The sequence below is a fragment of the Notothenia coriiceps genome, unplaced genomic scaffold (genome assembly GCF_000735185.1).
Source record: "Notothenia coriiceps isolate Sejong01 unplaced genomic scaffold, NC01 NC01_scaffold00037246, whole genome shotgun sequence".
NCBI lineage: Eukaryota > Metazoa > Chordata > Actinopteri > Perciformes > Nototheniidae > Notothenia > Notothenia coriiceps.
The window spans coordinates 13,755,945-13,773,445 of NW_011369947.1; the positions used below are offsets into that span (position 1 = coordinate 13,755,945).

General features: G+C 44.4%; 1 protein-coding gene across 1 annotated transcript in view; it reads right to left on the bottom strand.

Moving 5' to 3' along the window:
* Positions 1-205: 205 nt before the first annotated feature.
* The window catches only part of arhgap46a (Rho GTPase activating protein 46a), an 18,387-nt gene continuing 1,091 nt past the window's right edge, over positions 206-17,501 (bottom strand). The window contains exons 2-10 of the mRNA XM_010795639.1: positions 14,784-14,814; positions 12,365-13,796; positions 9,108-9,774; positions 8,779-8,871; positions 5,297-5,370; positions 4,137-4,336; positions 2,234-2,325; positions 1,990-2,159; positions 206-1,519 (exon numbers count right to left, since the gene is read on the bottom strand). Coding sequence (XP_010793941.1) covers positions 1,325-1,519; positions 1,990-2,159; positions 2,234-2,325; positions 4,137-4,336; positions 5,297-5,370; positions 8,779-8,871; positions 9,108-9,774; positions 12,365-13,796; positions 14,784-14,814 — 2,954 coding nt within the window. The 3' untranslated portion in view covers positions 206-1,324. The remainder of the gene's footprint in view (positions 1,520-1,989; positions 2,160-2,233; positions 2,326-4,136; positions 4,337-5,296; positions 5,371-8,778; positions 8,872-9,107; positions 9,775-12,364; positions 13,797-14,783; positions 14,815-17,501) is intronic.

Genomic DNA, 17,501 nt, shown 5'->3' on the forward strand with positions numbered 1-17,501 from the left:
ACACACTCATCATTAAATCTCACCTGAAACATAAATAACAAAATACTGCAATTCAGCATTCATTATTTACAAAAGGCACATTTTCTCTTGGACTCATTTTAAGAGAAGGATGGTGAGGTCGCAGCTTCCTGCCCGGGGTCTTTGTTTCCTCTCCCCTATGCAAACCCCTATCAAAATAAAGTCAAACACGCCAACACAAACAATGTACCATTTTAACAAATCTTTATTTATGGACAGCCATTCCATATTATAACATATGCAAACACACATATACACACGCACACACATGGAAAGTGGTTTGAGTCTGTCCTATGTTCAAAAGGCAGGCGGTTACAGCAGAGAAATGAACAGTTAATTACAAAAAACACACTTTTTATTGCGTTTTTAACGGCAATATTTTACATTACCCTTAACCTGGATCATTAGATTACACTTAGGGAGAGTTAATACTATTTACACACATTATTTACATCGCAAAGCCTGAGAGGGGACACGGAAAGCTCAATCTACATTCTCATAGAACGAGACAGGGTTTGTGATCGGTTAAATGTTCAGTCTGTGAGGTCAACACCCGTTTTTATCGTAAGACCTGAGCCAAAACACGTACAGAGCACAAACAAAAGAGAACACGCTTCCAATTGAGAGATTTACAAACCTCTCACATCACTATGATCAACTGTAATCCCAACACTGGTGTCTGGCTTCACTTTAGAGTTGTAAAATCAATGCACATTTATTTTACTTAGAAATCTCAACCAACTATTAGAAAGAGCTTTGAAAGAAAGTCTCTTTATAGTTTCTTATTCTTGTTAAACGAGGAGCTTTCAATACAACTACTCAAAACAAAGCTTATTAATCAGACACCATTGCCAGAGTTCTTTTACTTTTCGTTATATTTAAACATTTTCTGTACATGAAAGAAGGCTGTGTCTTTCGTTCACTCTGACAATCACACACACACACACACTTGAATGAGTTCACAATTTCTTTAGATTCGCTTTGCAAGTGAATACTGTAAGAGTCTACACAGTTTTACTACCCATAAGAAGTTAGACCTGTTTTCACGTGCAGCCACTTTGAGCCACTTTAAAGATTTTAGTATGAAAATTAAACAGCGAGCCCAAAGGTGATGCGTGTTGTCTCTCAGTAGGAAAACAAGTGGGAACCAGGGTCCAAAACTTTGAGTTGTTTTGACTTTATTTTTGTGTAACAGAGGTGTAGTATTCCCCCCCCCCCCGAGGGTTTCCAGTGTGGTCTGAGCCGAAAACAGTGTTTATGCATGATTGAAGGTGTAACTGGAGATGCTGATTCAGCATCTGAGGCTTCACACCACTCCTTCGATGAAGCTGGTCTCCAGATGCACGATGAGCATCCTCAGGAAGGACATCTCCTTGCGCGTGTTCTCGAAGATGATCCGCGGGTCGTCCGACTGGCAGCGCAGGCAGTTGGGCGCCATCACCATGGCCAGGTTGTTCACATCCATTTTAGTTATCGCCACGTTTGAGGGCTGAGCGAAAACCTGGAGAGAATCAGGAGAAAGCAAGGTGTTAACCAATTGGTTATCCACAAAAATATATTCATTTTTAAATAAAGTTCAGTTTGAATTGAGTTTTTCTTTTGAATAATTGTTTAATTGTCCTTGTTTGTAAGGGAGGGTAATAGATGTTTTAAGGTACAATAAATAAAGTTCAAAACAAGCACTGAGAATGTATTATGTAAATACAAAGAAATTAACAAGTTTGAAACTAAACAAATATTATACATTTTTCTCTAATCTAATGAGATAATAATCCCCGTATTCTGACAAATGTTTTAATAAAAAAAATCACAATACAAAATCATATCTTTTTTTCTACCCTGAAAACCTTTTCCATAATTATTAGATGATAATCTCATTAATTCAGAAAAACTTGTACCGATATTGTCAGAATGGGGTCAGTGGAATATGGAGCCTGGTTGAGATTATTTATAAATGTGTGTCATCATTACCTGCAGGAAGTGGATGAAGTAGCAGAGCACCAGCCTGCTGAGCTCGGGCAGAGACTGAACCACAGCGATGGCCGCCACGGGGTCGTCACAGTTATTCACGCACTGCTTGTAGAAGTTCATCGGGATGAGAGGCTCCTCCAGCTCCCGATACCACAGCTTCATCAGAGAGGCTGGACGAGACAAACACACACTTAGTATTCATATAAACATCCAACACAAACAAACTAAACGCTTCCTCCCTCACCAGGAACGTTGGGGTCAGAGAGGTTCTCCGGGATCCTCCACTGGTCCACCTGGAGCTTCAACGCATTCACTTCATCAATGTCCCCAGGCACCCTGAAAATAAAGCCCCATGTTACACTCAGTGGCCACAAGAGGGAGCCCTACTTCTGTCGCTACAGACGCTCTATGCCCGGTGGCAAAGCCATTACTCATGCACAGACAATTGGATTCAAATGGGGCTGGAAAGACTCTGTCCTTTGTTTGCAGGACTTCTTTGGAACAAAACCAAAAACACTGAATAACAAAACACAGAGCTGAGGTCAGTCCCCGTGTAGAGAAGGCAAGATGTTACAGGATCACGTTGGCTGCAGAAGATGCTACACAAACAGGGTTGTAGTTCCTACGTGCTTGCAAGCTTAATGTAAACACACATTATGAAGTATCAAATTAAACAGCGCTGGTCTCCGGACCAAAGCAGGAGTGTGTTTCTTGTGCTGTCTGTTGTACTGTACACAGGGTGATACACGAGACCACACACATTCTGTTTATACACTATATGCATACTAGAAAGCACACACAGTACATAAGTACCGAGCTCAAGGTGAGGCATGTAATAGAGTGGTGCAGGAATGATTGCTAAAAGTTAGAAATGAGCTCATTCAAGCCACTTCTTGTTCTCTAATCTCGAGGTCAACGGTTCTTTGAGTTTTTTTTTTGTTTTTTTTTACATGCCTGAAGGAAAACACTGTTTCAGTAAACACCCCACTGGTCTGAAGCTTGCACATGTATTCAAAATGGAGGTTGATAACTAAATGGCTAAATGAGAAGAGTAAACATCATCACGCCAAACACGAGTTTGACTTTAGCTTAGTGGTTTTGACGCAATGATGCTATGTAGTCCCTTGATAGCCTACCTTAGCTTTTTACTTCTGCTGATTAGATAGACAGATAGATAGATAGATAGATAGAGAGAGAGAGAGAGAGAGAGAGAGAGAGATAGAGAGAGGGATAGATAGATAGATAGAGAGAGAGAGATAGAGAGATATATAGATAGACAGATAGATGATAGATATATATATAGAGAGAGAGATAGACAGATAGAGAGAGAGATAGATAGATAGATAGAGAGAGAGATAGATAGATATAGACAGATAGAGAGAGAGATAGACAGATAGAGAGAGAGATAGACAGATAGAGATAGATAGATAGAGAGAGAGAGATAGATAGACAGATAGAGATAGATAGATAGACAGATAGAGATATAGAGAGAGATATATAGAGAGAGATAGACAGATAGATAGATAGAGAGAGAGATAGACAGATAGAGAGAGATAGATAGATAGAGAGAGAGAGATCGATAGATATATAGAGAGAGATAGACAGATAGATAGATAGAGATAGACAGAGAGAGAGATAGAGAGAGAGAGATAGAGATAGAGATAGAGAGAGAGAGATAGAGAGAGAGAGAGAGAGAGAGAAGAGAGAGAGAGAGAGAGAGAGAGAGAGAGAGAGAGAGAGAGAGAGAGAGATAGATAGATAGATAGAGAGAGAGAGATAGATAGAGAGAGATAGACAGATAGATAGATCTGTAGATAGATAGATACTTTATTTATCACAAGTTGGGAATTTGTTTTGTCACAGCAGCATTTTGACAGTTAGTGTACAAGAATCACATTGTAATAAAATACAAATAAAATAAACATTAAAACAAATGTATTCATACGCTTGAAAAATCATGAAATGTTCCTTGTTAATATGTGGAGATGATCTGATGACTGAAAAAACTTGTGTTTGCAACGGATCTTATTTTCTGCAATATTTCAAAATCCAATGGAAAACGCCTCTGGCTTTAATTGACGAAACGTTTGAGATGCTAACTTTAAAAATACTTCATCACTGCGACACAGTCTTGGTCTGTATCTCACCTGAAGATGCCCTCCGTCTGAGCCCCCCCCAGAGCCAGGACGTACTGGGAGAGCTGCACCTGCACCCAGGGCAGCTTCCTGTCGGGGAACAGCTCTCTCTGCCGCTCCATCACCTCCTCCAGAGAGCTGCCGAACAGCGAGGGGGTGACGATGGCCCGCCTGCTGTGGTCGATCTCCTCCAAGGTGGGCTTACGCAGACCCTGAGGAGATAAGGGAGGAGAAGATTTACTACCTGTGATACCTCTCTATGATACCAATCATGTCTGCAGCTGCACCGCCATGACTGTCTGTGTTTACGTCTGTAGCTGTGAGTGTGTGTGTCCGTGCACCTGTAATTATGTCTCTGTGTGTGTGACGGCAGCCAGGATGAGTCAGAGGCAAGAATACAACTTCTAAAACTGAAGCGCCCTGTTTTGGTCCATGTGGTTGTTACATATGGATATTAAATAGAAAGAAAGGATATACTTGGTATGGGGCTTTTATCTGATAATATGTAGTTTATCCTATAACTATTTCAAAATGTATATTTTTGTGATTAATCCTCTTTAATATCTAAATGGTTATAACATTTCAATATGGATATTACCTCGAAAGGAAGGAATACTGTGACATTTTATTTTACGTATTATTTTCTCCTCCCTTAATGTCACATTTATAATTGTTTCCAAATGTATTCTTTGTGCTTCTTTTATGATGGGTTGAAACTGGTTTGGTAGAGTACATGATAACTGTCATTAGACAAAAGTCCTTTTATATCCGCTGAAGGCTTGATGGGATCCCTTCTCAGTGATTGGTGGCGTTTTCTTTACAGCAACCCCTCTTAGGCAAATAGTTGTTGGTTTTGCTGCTAGTGTATTAAGACTTTTTTTTAATCAATTAGTCCTTTTGTATGCACTTCTCTGGCACACACTAGATTTAAAAGTGGTGCTTTCGCATGATTCTTTGTAGAGAATCTTTTACAATCTGTCAATAAGTCAACAAACAGGATTAGACTCGACTAGGAATTTTCAACCACATGATTTGTGTTGTATTTTCCCTGGGGACGTGTCTGTTCAAGTCTTCTGTGTGTTTGTGTTCAACTGAAACAAAACTACAACAAATAAGTATACATTTTTCAATGATATATCCTATTTGTTATGTGAAAGTGCCATATTTCTTACCTTTTTGCCCCCTGTGATCGCCACCTTCTGAAGTTTCCGATAGCAGAACTTGGCATACGTGCTGATAGGCAGACCTGTGAAGTCAACAGAAAAGCACAGGACTCAGAAACAGCGTAGCAAAGTCCAGAACAACCCTACAGTAGCACACCCTTGTTTTGTTCGTAAAGAGCCTGTGTAAAACCCTTAAGCAACAGGTATTACTGAACACACACAATAATAAATGATTTGAATTCTTTCCCACAAACAGGACGCGCAGTGTTTTCCCACAGATGTCAAACAGCGTATGAGAGGCAGGCAGCGGTAATGTGAGAGACATGTTGACGGTGTGATTCTGGCATATGGGGATTAGAGCCGGCCCGGCTGCACTGTCAGGCTGAGGGAAGATTTACTGCTGTTGAACAAAAGCCTTAGAGGCAGGATCCGGCTGGCTCATCCAGCGTTCAGGTGATTCACCAGCACACACTGACATGAAGAGTTTCAAAGTGAATTAGAAACACAGAGGTCTGCTAAGTAAGTAGCTGCTGTAGGGCCCAGATCTGCTTCGGATGTGAACTACGTTAGAGGAACTAGCTTGTTTGCTAAGGTGGCATGAGACTCGAGTTACAGAAAGACCTGATGTGTGGCTAACAGGTTAGACATTCTGTACATGCCTAGCTCTCAACCATCCAGAAAACTATGTTCATCGTATATGCACCCATGAACAAAATCATCCCCATGTTTCATAGCTGTAGTAACTTGGGTTTACACTAAACGCTGAGCTCTCATGGGGTCTTTCCACATTCCCATGATCGCCCTACCTGAACCGAGGCCAGATGGAAGAACCCACAGGATTTAAAAAAAGCAACAAACACTTTCCATCATGTTGCTGACAGCCAAAGCCCCCAGATTTATGACAAACAGGTGACTCCCACTCACCACTGCTGCTAATCTGACTGAGTTCGACTATAATTATGTCTAATTAGAGAGATCGTATCAATAACTCGCTCTTGATCTTGGCAAAGACGGGGCTACTTTTCCCAAGGCTCCAAACATACATTACATTTGCTCGCAGAAAAGCAAGAGCGCGGAACCCCTTTGCTGCAGTGAGAAAAGGGTTGAAACACTACTCACAGTCTATATTTACATCACGCTTGATGGGAGGAAAACAACAACAACAACAACAACCTGGCAACCAAAGCCCAGGAGAAAGACAAGCTCATTAGGAGTGAACTGCACCTGGCTGAGAACAACATGACACCTGTCTCTGCGAGGAAGCTGAACTTGACAACAAGAACACAGCGGAGCTCTTAGAGGATGTGGAGTAGACGACTTCAGTCTCAGCTGGGGTTTTGTTTATGAGACGAGTTTACAGTAATCCAAGTGATGGCTAAAAGCACAGTCTCCCGGGCCCCGAGCTCAAAGAGGTCTGTTTTTAAAGCCCAGACCAGGTTCAGCCTCAAAAGAAGCCTCCAGTTCCAACCATGCTAATTATTGTAAAGTAAACCTAAAGATACAGCAGAAATAAGCATTGGAAAACATTGTGGGAGATGTGGGAGAATTTGCAGACCATTTACATGCAGAAAAACCTATACACCACACTACAGGAAAGAGACATGTGTCCGAAGAAATAGGGCCCTTTTCATATAAACTGTTATTTCATTCAAGTTTTAACTCAAAAAAAGAGACGGCAACTATCGTGAGATTTTAAAAACAAAATCGACAGACACAATTGCGCCACATGCTGTTTTTAACATGCTGTGTATAGTATTGAATTTAAAAAAAGAACAATATTAAAATATTTAAGTGGATAAAATGCCTTCTAACCAAACTACTCAGCTTGGATCTAATGTAAACCAACTGTTATTGAGTGTGGTAGTAAAAGAGGACTTGAGGTGGTTCCCAATTCAAAGCATTTGCACATTATTGCTGTTCTTGAACCATGTACTTTGTATGTATTTGTGGCTACCATCTTCTATTTCTTTATACCTGGCCCTAGCAAAAATAAACTGAAATGAAATAGATTAAAGCTTAACTTTCTCTAAAACTAAAGTACCGTAATTTTCGGACTATAAGGCGCACCTGAATATAAGCCGCAGCAGCTAAATTGAATGATGTGTACATATATAAGCCGCACTGGACTATAAGCCGCAGGTGTTTTAATGTTTAATTACCATATGTAAGGGTTCGTGCACAGAGGGGATTGTCGGGAAAGAGATGGCTGTTTGAGGAAGCTCCCATTTATTAACATTTCAACAAACAAGTTGCATATTTGCATAACGTATTCAAGTGTTACCATTTAGTGCAATAGTAGCTACAGAACATGTACTGTGCTGTGTAAACTGTACTGTATCACATAGCGTTTCAGACACACAAACTTTTCAACTTTCAAACTTAAACGGTGCGCTCCCAGCGCACGTACCGGCAGGCGGGGACAAACTGTCTCGCTCTCGTAATGTCTGTCTGTCTTGCTCTCGTTCTGTCTCTCGTACCACTCTCGGTTCCACTTTTACTTTTGCGCGCTACCTGTCTCACTCTTTTCCGGCCTCCAGCTTTCCCTGCTGGAGCCCGCCGCTTAAAGGTGGGGGGCGCGGACCAGCTTATAGAGCCCATAGAGTTAAAGGTGGTGGACTGTAACCTGTAAAATCCATAGATTTAGGAGGTCCCCTAGTGGCCGTTAGCTGTACAAATCCATAGATTAGCCGCACCGTTATATAAGCCGCAGCGTCGAAAAATGGGAAAAAAGGCGCGGCTTATAGTCCGAAAATTACGGTACATGTATAACCTTGGTTCCCACATGCTGCTCATAACTCTGGTCACACACAATGACCCAGCTCCTCCATCCATCAGGCAAACAGCAGCATGTTGTTTTGGTACATGTGGGACTTGTTTTTCTCTCTGGCTTTCATCAAGATTCCTCCGTCTTAAAAGTCCTTGAGTCTTAGTCAGACGTGTTCAATAGGCTTTCCCTCCGACCTCTTAGTCAGTTTGGGTCTGAGTCACTGAATTACAATGTGTGTGTGGCTGCTGCAAGATGATTGGTTTCCTCTCCGGTGACATCATCACTAGTAAGGGGTGCTTTCATGAGTGTCGATGAGTAGGTATCCCCTTTATAGGCTGTCTGACATGCGGGTGGCAAGAGGGACCGCTAATATGACTCACAGTGTGGTCCATTGTGTGCATGGAGAACATTCTCATCCTACATTTTTTTTTTTCAGCTCAGCTTTCTGTGAAACCCATTCATTGCATCTGCGAGTACATCAGCATGTCCTCATCTGACAAACTGCAGTGCTGAATTTTCCATCCCACTCAGAGCGGTGTCTACAGGGAGCGATATATTAGATTTGTAATGGCTCAGACTGCACAGCTTTTGAACAGATTAGAAAAACATCTTTGGGAGTCGCTCCCCTGCCTACTTTGTGCTCTGTCAAACAGATACACTTGTGTAAATAGGAAATACCGAGAAGCCAATGTTCTTAATGTGATATTTGAACTAATTGAATTACCTTCTTCGTCATCCGAGTTCTGTTTCCGCTTCTTTCTGGACTTTGAATGTTTCTTCACGTTCAGCTCCTGCTGGTCCAATATGAACTGAGTCACTAAGAAACAGAAAAACAGCAACGGTCACATCTCTGACGGACAATTCGATTTTACATAAGACCGACAGATTAGATTATTGGGCTCATCAGAAACAATCCTGTACTTTCTACCGGGATCATGCTGACTAAATTACACTTCCAAAGGAAAATAAGAGAAAGGGAGGAGAATACAGAGGTGATTTTAAAAACGATAACTTTCAAAGGGGGGTGCAGAAAAGAACAGAAAGGTGACCCACCGTCTTCCTCAGTCTGAGACTCACATTTCTTGTCGCTGGATGGGTCTGTGTGTCTCTGGATGTAACCCTCCAGGTAGCAGCGGAACTTGGGCGAGGGGGCGAAGAACGCCAAGCTGACGGCCATCAGCTCCCACCCCGCCGCCAGGCTCCTGGGGGTGGCATTTCCTGTGGTCTGCCTTACCAGCTGCACGTAGAGCTCGTCCCGCAGCCCGGGCATGTCCCAGCACTTGGTGATGATGAGGAGGGCGCAGTGTCGGCGGTCCAGGCGGGAAGGCCGGTCCCCCATGTAGGCCTGCAGCAGTTTGAACATCTCGCAGGCCTCCTTTCTTACGGCGCGGTTGCTGGTGACCAACATGGGCTTCTTGATGGATCCGCGGTTCCACGATAGCATGTTAGCGATGGACACGCGGCGTCTGAACAGGCCCTGTGTGTGCATGTTGAGGTGCTTACTAGCCCAGTCCTCCATGCCCATGTCTGGAGGGGGGGGCTGCCGCAGGGTGGCGTAGGACAGCTGGTAGGAGGACCCTCGTGATCTTCCTCCGGCGCCATCACTTCCCTCTCTGTTGTCGTGGCTTGCGGGGCGGTGAGGGCCCAGGGAAGCGGTGCGTCCGTCCGCCATGCCTTTCTTCCTGTTCTCCAACTGGGCCTGCAGCTCTAAGGTGCTCGTCTACAGGGGGGGCAAGAAGGGAACATGAGATGGAGAAGGAGAGGGAGGTTTACAAAGGAGGTGAGCGCCTACCGTGGGCGAGGGAAACATGGATTTAAGAAGAATAATCTAGAAACCAATACGTAGCCTAAGAGCTTCTTTTTTGGTTTGTCACGTTTTGTACATAAGTTCAGTATTTGAGTTCATGTACTTTGGTACAACACTGTCAGAGGATAAAGCATATTCTGTTTGGTTACTCAGCATGGCTTGCACGTGCACTACCAAAGATGGGACTCTTGAGATCCACCCCCCCAGTGAAGTTGTCTCCAAGTGGAAGGAAGTGAGGGAGAGGAACCGTGGGTAGTACTTAGCTAAGTCTGATAAACAGCCCATATCACTTTTTTGTTCCAAGCTAGAGTAGACGTGATAACACTTCAACGTTGCTAGCATAGTGACGCACTCGCTCAGAGCTACGTGGATGCAGATGTGGGCATGGTTAAATCTGAACTGGCTTGGGAAGACAATAGAGGCTACCCGGACAAGAAATCTCAAAAAACCTATGAACCCTGGCCCCTCAGGAGCAGGTGACCAGTCAGTAACAGTCCATACAGTCCCAAAGCTGGATCAAAACCAAAGCTATGCTCTGTGATCCCTGCGGTGGAGTTGACGACTGAGAGGAGGACTTCTAACTCCCTTAATATGAAAGCCAGGAGCCTAGATATGCTCTGCAAGCAGCCAGGAACAACACCAGACCAGAGCCAGAATCAAAGCACAGAATATACTAATGGAACATAAAACGCATCAACAAGTCTTTTCAATGAGACCCCGATGAAAGATGGAGCTCACGTGCGCCAGACAAGCTGGACTTCACATTTTGGTTTCTCAATCAAATGGAGCAGATGTGAGGTTTGGCTTTGGCAGAGACTTTATGATGGTTGTACGAAGTTGATGTAGGCTTTTTAAACGGGTTATAGAGGTCAACTGTAGGAGATCAAATGCAACAAACAGATGTTTAACTAGGGACTGGGAATGTACCACTCTTACTCTCCCTAAATTACACTGTGTTACAGATCACTTACAGATGCACCAGCACAAGATGCTTATTCAGTCATAGTGTGCAGAAAATGCTTTCAACTTTGAAGTCATGCAATATTCATTCCTTTTTATTTGGAAATGGACATTTTAAGTGCATCCTTTTGAACAAGCAAGTTCATAAGGTCTTTCAGCAAGAACAGAATGTTCAAATATGGAAATATGGAGCAAGCCATAATCTGAGAGTGTGTGTGAGTGATATAACAGCAGGTCTGAAAAACATTCCAGGACAGACTTAGGGGGCCCGCTCACTGCTCCTTGGCTGTTGTCTAACATGTTTAAGCTACAGTGGTACCAATACGCCGGGGTACCAGCCTACTTCCTCTTCCTACTCCTCATCTCCCTGCAGAGCCCGGGCCATATGGGCCTCAGCGGCCTCCTTCCTGACCGAGGGAAGCCATGTCCTGAATCTCTCTGGCCTGGCATGGGCCCCACATTCACAGGCACAGATCTGGCATATGAGCACACAGGACCTGCCGTGCGCAGCAGATGGAGGAGGGCAAGAGATGACAGGTAATGCTGGGACTGCGGCCATTATAGTCAGCAGTGCCCGGCCTGCCTACTGCTGCTGCTTAATATCCAGGGACATTTAGACACTTAAAAACTGGAGTGTAAAAGGTATTACTCACACAATGAAACACATAAGCCTTTACAGTTTTTATCCCACTGTTTCCTCTTTTCTTTTTAATGTAATACTTACTGAATGAGTATGGGTTTGAATACACTTCAAACACTTCCTCCAACAATAAAATGATTGCACATCCCGCTTCATACTCGCAAAACAAACAAACACCATCCACTCACATACCACTTTGTACAACCTGACAAACACACACACACCTTTTATCACAGGACTGTAACGGGTGTGATTCTGTATCAAGAGGGGCTTTAGAGACTCCACATGCTGCTACTTTTATAAAAGTTTCATATTCTTCTTTCATCTTCGATCATGTGTTTTATCAGGGCCCTTCAAGACATCACTGTGGTTCCTCCACGTGGTTCTGTTTATTTGAGTGCTCTGCCATGTCAAAATAAAAGTTTAACCAAATCTGTTTAAATAGTCAACTAATGTTTTCACAGTCACACAATCTGTCTATTCTTTCACTCGCAGCTCTTTGAGGACCAGACAGAATACATGTTCAGGAATGACTCCATCCACTGACTGAATTATTCTGTAATCTGATAGTAAATCTGGAGAGACATCAGTAATCACACCAAACAAGATGAATCCAAGCTAACTTTCGGAGGTAAACAGAACACACCATTACACACACTCAGCTGAGCTCCTAACCAGGCAGAAAGATTTCATAATATTGGAAAAGCTTTGAGGTATTTTCTACTGACATGTTATCGCCACTTGCCTCATACACTCAGTTTCAGTGTTTTATGTCTTATCTATTTTTATGTTGCATTGTTGGAGGAGCCTGAGGCTTAAGATCTCATTGCCATAACTACACCAGCTTCACATAGGAGAATAAATCCTTTGAACTTTAAAAAACACAGTGGAGAGTGGGGTTACCTGTGATGGGGGTCCCGGGGTCTCTGGTGAGGACAGGCTGACCTGGCTGTTGATGCTCAGCTCCAAAGTGTCCACCTTCTCATACGTCCTCTTCTGCCTCCCTGGTATCTCCAGAGGGGTCAGCGCAGGGTTGCCATGGTTACCCGCCCTGTTCAGTGACCGGGCGGCCCCGCTGAGCTCCTCTCGTGAATCGCATCTACTCGACGATCCCCCTCCCACTCCCCCGTACCACCTGAGAGAGTCGGCGGGGGAGCGTGTCCGTGGTACAACGGCCCTCTCCCCGACCTCCGGGTCCAGCCCCGCCCTCACCTCCCTCATGGTGTTGGAGCGACTCACCACCTCCCTCATCTCGGCCATCAGCTTCTCGTTGAGGGCGCACAGCTCCCCGGTGCTGCCCACAGACCCCGGCCTGCCCCCCGTCCCCCCGGCGGCTCCCATCCTCCTCCGGCTCTTACGCCTCAAACTCGGGGAGGGGCCGGTGGAGTAACCAGAGTCCTGATAGTTGCCGGTGGGCTGGGGGGTGGTGGAGGGGAAGTCCTGCGAGGCCTGGCTGCTCTGCCGGCTGTGTCGGGCCTCCATGGCGCGCTGCACCGTGGCCTCCAGCACCCGCCAGCTCTGCTTCTTATCCAGTGTACTGGGGCCCGGGGGCCCTGCCTCCCTGTCCCTCAGCTGACCTCGAGTCTGGGGCAAAGAGTGGGCCTGGAGCTGGGCCTGAGGCTGAGGAGGGGTCAAGACGGGATCCTGCCTGGAGGGAGGGGAAGGGGTGCGGTGTGTAGGGACAGGAGAGCCGGGTAGGAGCCCCTGTTTGGGGTCCACGTTGATCATGTGCTTGATGCACTCCAGACCAGCTGGGCTGTAGTCAGAGGCCGAGGGGTTCCTCCTGTGTCGGGACCCGGGGTGGGGTGGACCCGGGTGCTGGAGGAGTCTGGGTTTCTGCAGGCTGTGGGTGGGTGTCAGGCGAGACAGATGTTGCCCGTTGTAAAGGTGGGCCCCCTCTACCTCCATGTCTGTGGGGGGTTCATCATATATGGGACATTCTGTAACTGGCTCGTCGTAGATTGGGGTAGTGCAACTATACTGGGGGGAGGCGGGACATGGAGTGCTGGTCTGAGACCTGTGGAGGAGCGGACTGGGATGAGTACTGTCTGTCACCACACAGAAGCTGCCATTGCTGGCCTTCCTCAGGTGATGCGCCTGACGACTGTCAGCTGACATTTTGCCAGAAGGGGTGGTTCTATATCCCTGGGGGGAGCTTATGTGTCCTCCTTGGGTCTTGTTGCCAGAGGGGTGCAGGGTGAAGGTTTTGCTTTGTGAACTGTGCTGGAGGAGCTGCTGCGAGGCTGGGATTGGTTGGCTTCGGCTCATACTGTTCACCTTCACCAACATGGCTGCCTTAGAACCCGGGGTGGGCTGCCATCTTTGAGAAGCATCACTAAAAAGGAAGAGAACAAAAGAAAACAAATTGGTTTCACGTCGCCCAAAGCAGCTATATATATATATATATATATATATATATATCAAGTCTTAAAGAACACGGTTAAGTAAAACATAAAAAGCATAAACATAAAATCATTCCCAGGCATCAAGTAACTCGCTATATTTCATCAAATCAAGAAAACACTAAGCTGACAGGGCTGGGAAAATCAGCAGCAATCCACAAATTCCTCTCCAAACATTTTGCTGACCTTCAAATATTTGACTCCATTTTTTGTCTGGCAGTCAAAATGGCCTCGTTAAACCCATGAGACAATACCTCCAGTGTGTGTTGTGCCTAAAAATACTGAGTGACTGAACACAACACATCTGACTGAAATCCATTCACACTTCGTCCATGTGGGCCTGGCTCTTGAGAATACACACAGGATAATTTTATATAAGATGACTGCTGGTGGTTGTATGTCTGTGAAGTAGCAAATGTTGGAATGACTCATATGGCATCTGACTCACTGAGTCAATATTTGTGCAGTAAACCGGTAGTCCACATGGAAAGAGGCTGATCTGAGGGAAGTGGGAATTGCAGTAGTTCACAGCTGAGAATATCTTCATTTAGGTCCAAAGGTTAATTCTTCTCCTTTTGGTTGAGCGGCTGGGCTAACTTCAAACCCAATGGCCCACTGCTAATCCCGGCAAACCTAAAACAATCTGCCATCAATCCGGTCACGCTGCCCTGCTCTGCGTCCCTCCACAAGGCTTGTTCCCTCGTAATCTTCCCCGGCAATCAGGACTTTTCATTCCTCGGCTGATCAGAAAACTTGACCCCTTTAACCTAAAGCGAGGAATTATTGCACATGGACAAAGTCGCTGGCTTGCCTGAGTGAGGCGCATGTGACGCAGCACAGAATACACAAGCTCAGGAGACTCTTTATCTTAATCACCGGGTCACAGGTAAATGCGTTACAAGGCAGGAAAGAAGACTTACCTCCCCCCTGCCGCCCTCTTCTTAACATTCACTGGGGTAATTAATTAGATAAAATCGGATCACCTCCTGTCCTAAATCCAAACACTGATCGAGCCAGAGCAAGTGCTTAAAGGCTTCCTTTTCCAACAGACTTTTTAGTAGTGAGTTGTGCAGTGAGAGGACACAGAGGGAGGAGGAAGGAGGCGGACTGACCCCCCCCATCCTCCCCACTTCTCTCTGGAACAATGCTGAAACAATTCCCCTGAGGACCTCGAGCCAACGGCAAACTTCCTTTATTCCTTCTAGCTACAGCAGGCCATTCTCTCTCTCTCTCTCTCTCTCTGTCTCTTTCTCTCTTTCTCTGTCTCTTTCTCTCTTTCTCTCTCTCTCTCCCCTGTCCATACCATAGTCACACCACCTCAGCAGTTTGAATGTAAACAGGCTCTCATCTTCAAACGGTTCCACAGATATACCATCCAGATAGGGTCTATTAACAGCTGGACCTCAGCAGGGGTGTGAATTAACTAAGTACATTTACTCAAGTACTGTACTTAAGAAGAATTTGTAATTACATGTACTTTACATTTTGTGCTACTTTGTAATTCTACCCCACAATAATTGAGAGGTAAATCGTGTACTTTTACTACACTACATTTATTAAATTCATTTAGTAACTCTAAAGATTTGTTTTAACGATGGGAAATTAAATCAACACTTAAATAGGACTTAAGTCAACACCTGGAGTAAATTCACAAGCTACCCTGCAGTAAATAAAGTAATTAAAACTAGCTGCACCTTTACCAGCTTTGATAACACTTTAATGATCAATCATTATAATCAAAACATATAATATATTATTCTGAGTACCCTTACTTTGGTTACTTTAAGTATATTTTGATGCCAATACTTTCATACTTTTACTTGAGTAACATTTTGAATGCAGGACTTTTACTTCTACTCAAGATCTGAGTACTTCTTCCACCTCTGGATCTCAGCCAGCTGGCACAACACCAATCTGCCACAAACACTTTAGTTGGGAACGCTCCAATGGCCCCCATCTCACTGACACCAAAGTTTACTGCCGAAATAACAGCTAACAAACACAGACGGACACGTGTGAAGACGAGAAGCTCAGAGGGATGGGATTCACCTCAAACCACCAATGTTTAGTTGTTACAAGGAAGTGTGAGTGTCTAATGGTTACGAGGAGGAGGGGGTTGATAGGTGACAGCTGTAAACATGACAAGCCACTGTTTGTGCTCTTTGAAACAGTGTATGTTTTCTCACTCGGGCCCTGTCTAGCAGTTGGAGGTGACACAAATGCTACAAAATCGTTCCCACCTCAGCAGCTGTCTGTTTAGCACCGGTTTGCTACGGCAGCACCGGCTCACACATGGAACATCAAGGCGTCTCTTGTAATTGGGTTGGCCGAAGAACACAGAGGACCTCACACACAAAACCACAATAATCAAATTCCCCTTCTATTATCCACAAGCAAATCCAACCCTGTTGTTCGACTGTCAAGGAAAAACATCAGGTTGTCTTTTCTTGGTGGGTGGGTGACGCATTTTATGAGGGCTGACCCTGAGATAGTAGGGACCAGCACTTCCTGTCGGAGGGGGACCTCTGGAAGGTTGTAGAGAAAGCTTACGCATATGCAACGCAAACAGGAAATGCCTAATGTAAGGCTCACACACTGCGCCAGGGCGGAAGAATGGGCTAAAGCTTAATTATAGGGAGCTTATATACAGCTTTACAAGATGTTTCGCAACATACATTCGAAATTAGATATATTTTCACCCTTTTAACATTATGTACGAAATAACACGACATTGTTGGTTCTATACTACTCCTTCATGTCCATACAAAGACCAAATGATATCCTGGGATAATTTCAGTAGCCACGTCAAACCCCATATTCTTCAGGGACTGAAACTGAGCACGTTCACTGGCCTGTGAGGAAGTGCAGCTCAGTGTTGGGAGAGAGGGATTTTGTCAGGCTTTGTCTCTGTTGTCTGAACACCATTGTCCCTCTCAGGCTCAGCAAAGGTCTCGCATGTTCTTCCCCCCCCCCCGCACTGGCACATTACGCTGGATATCAGCAGGGAGCTCGGTGCGGCGATGATCACTGCGATTGCATTCGGGGAGCTGGGGGCCGACTCCAACAAGTAAAGCTTTACAGTGTCTTCAATTTCCATCCAAAGCCTGTAATCCCATTACACAGCTAGAGCGACACCTGCATATCAGTAAACCTCAGGTCAGCCAAATAAAGTATCATTACAAAGTACCCCAACCCAAAAGAGAGGAGAAGACAGAACAATATATTGATATTTAACATCAAGATGCAAAGGTTTTATTGTCAAAGCTACAGTGTAGAAATGGCAATGAAATTCTTCTGACCTGAGCTCCTCCAACAATGCAACATACAGGACTGTCTCAGAAAATTAGAATATTGTGATAAAGTTCTTTATTTTCTGTAATGCAATTAAAAAAACAAAAATGTCATACATTCTGGATTCATTACAAATCAACTGAAATATTGCAAGCCTTTTATTATTTTAATATTGCTGATTATGGCATACAGCTTAAGAAAACTCAAAAATCCTATCTCAAAAAATTAGAATAGTTCCTCAGACCAAGTAAAAAAAAAAGATTTATAACAGCAAAACACAATCAAACATTTGAAAATGTCCATTAATGCACTCAGTACTTGGTTGGGAATCCTTTTGCACGGATTAC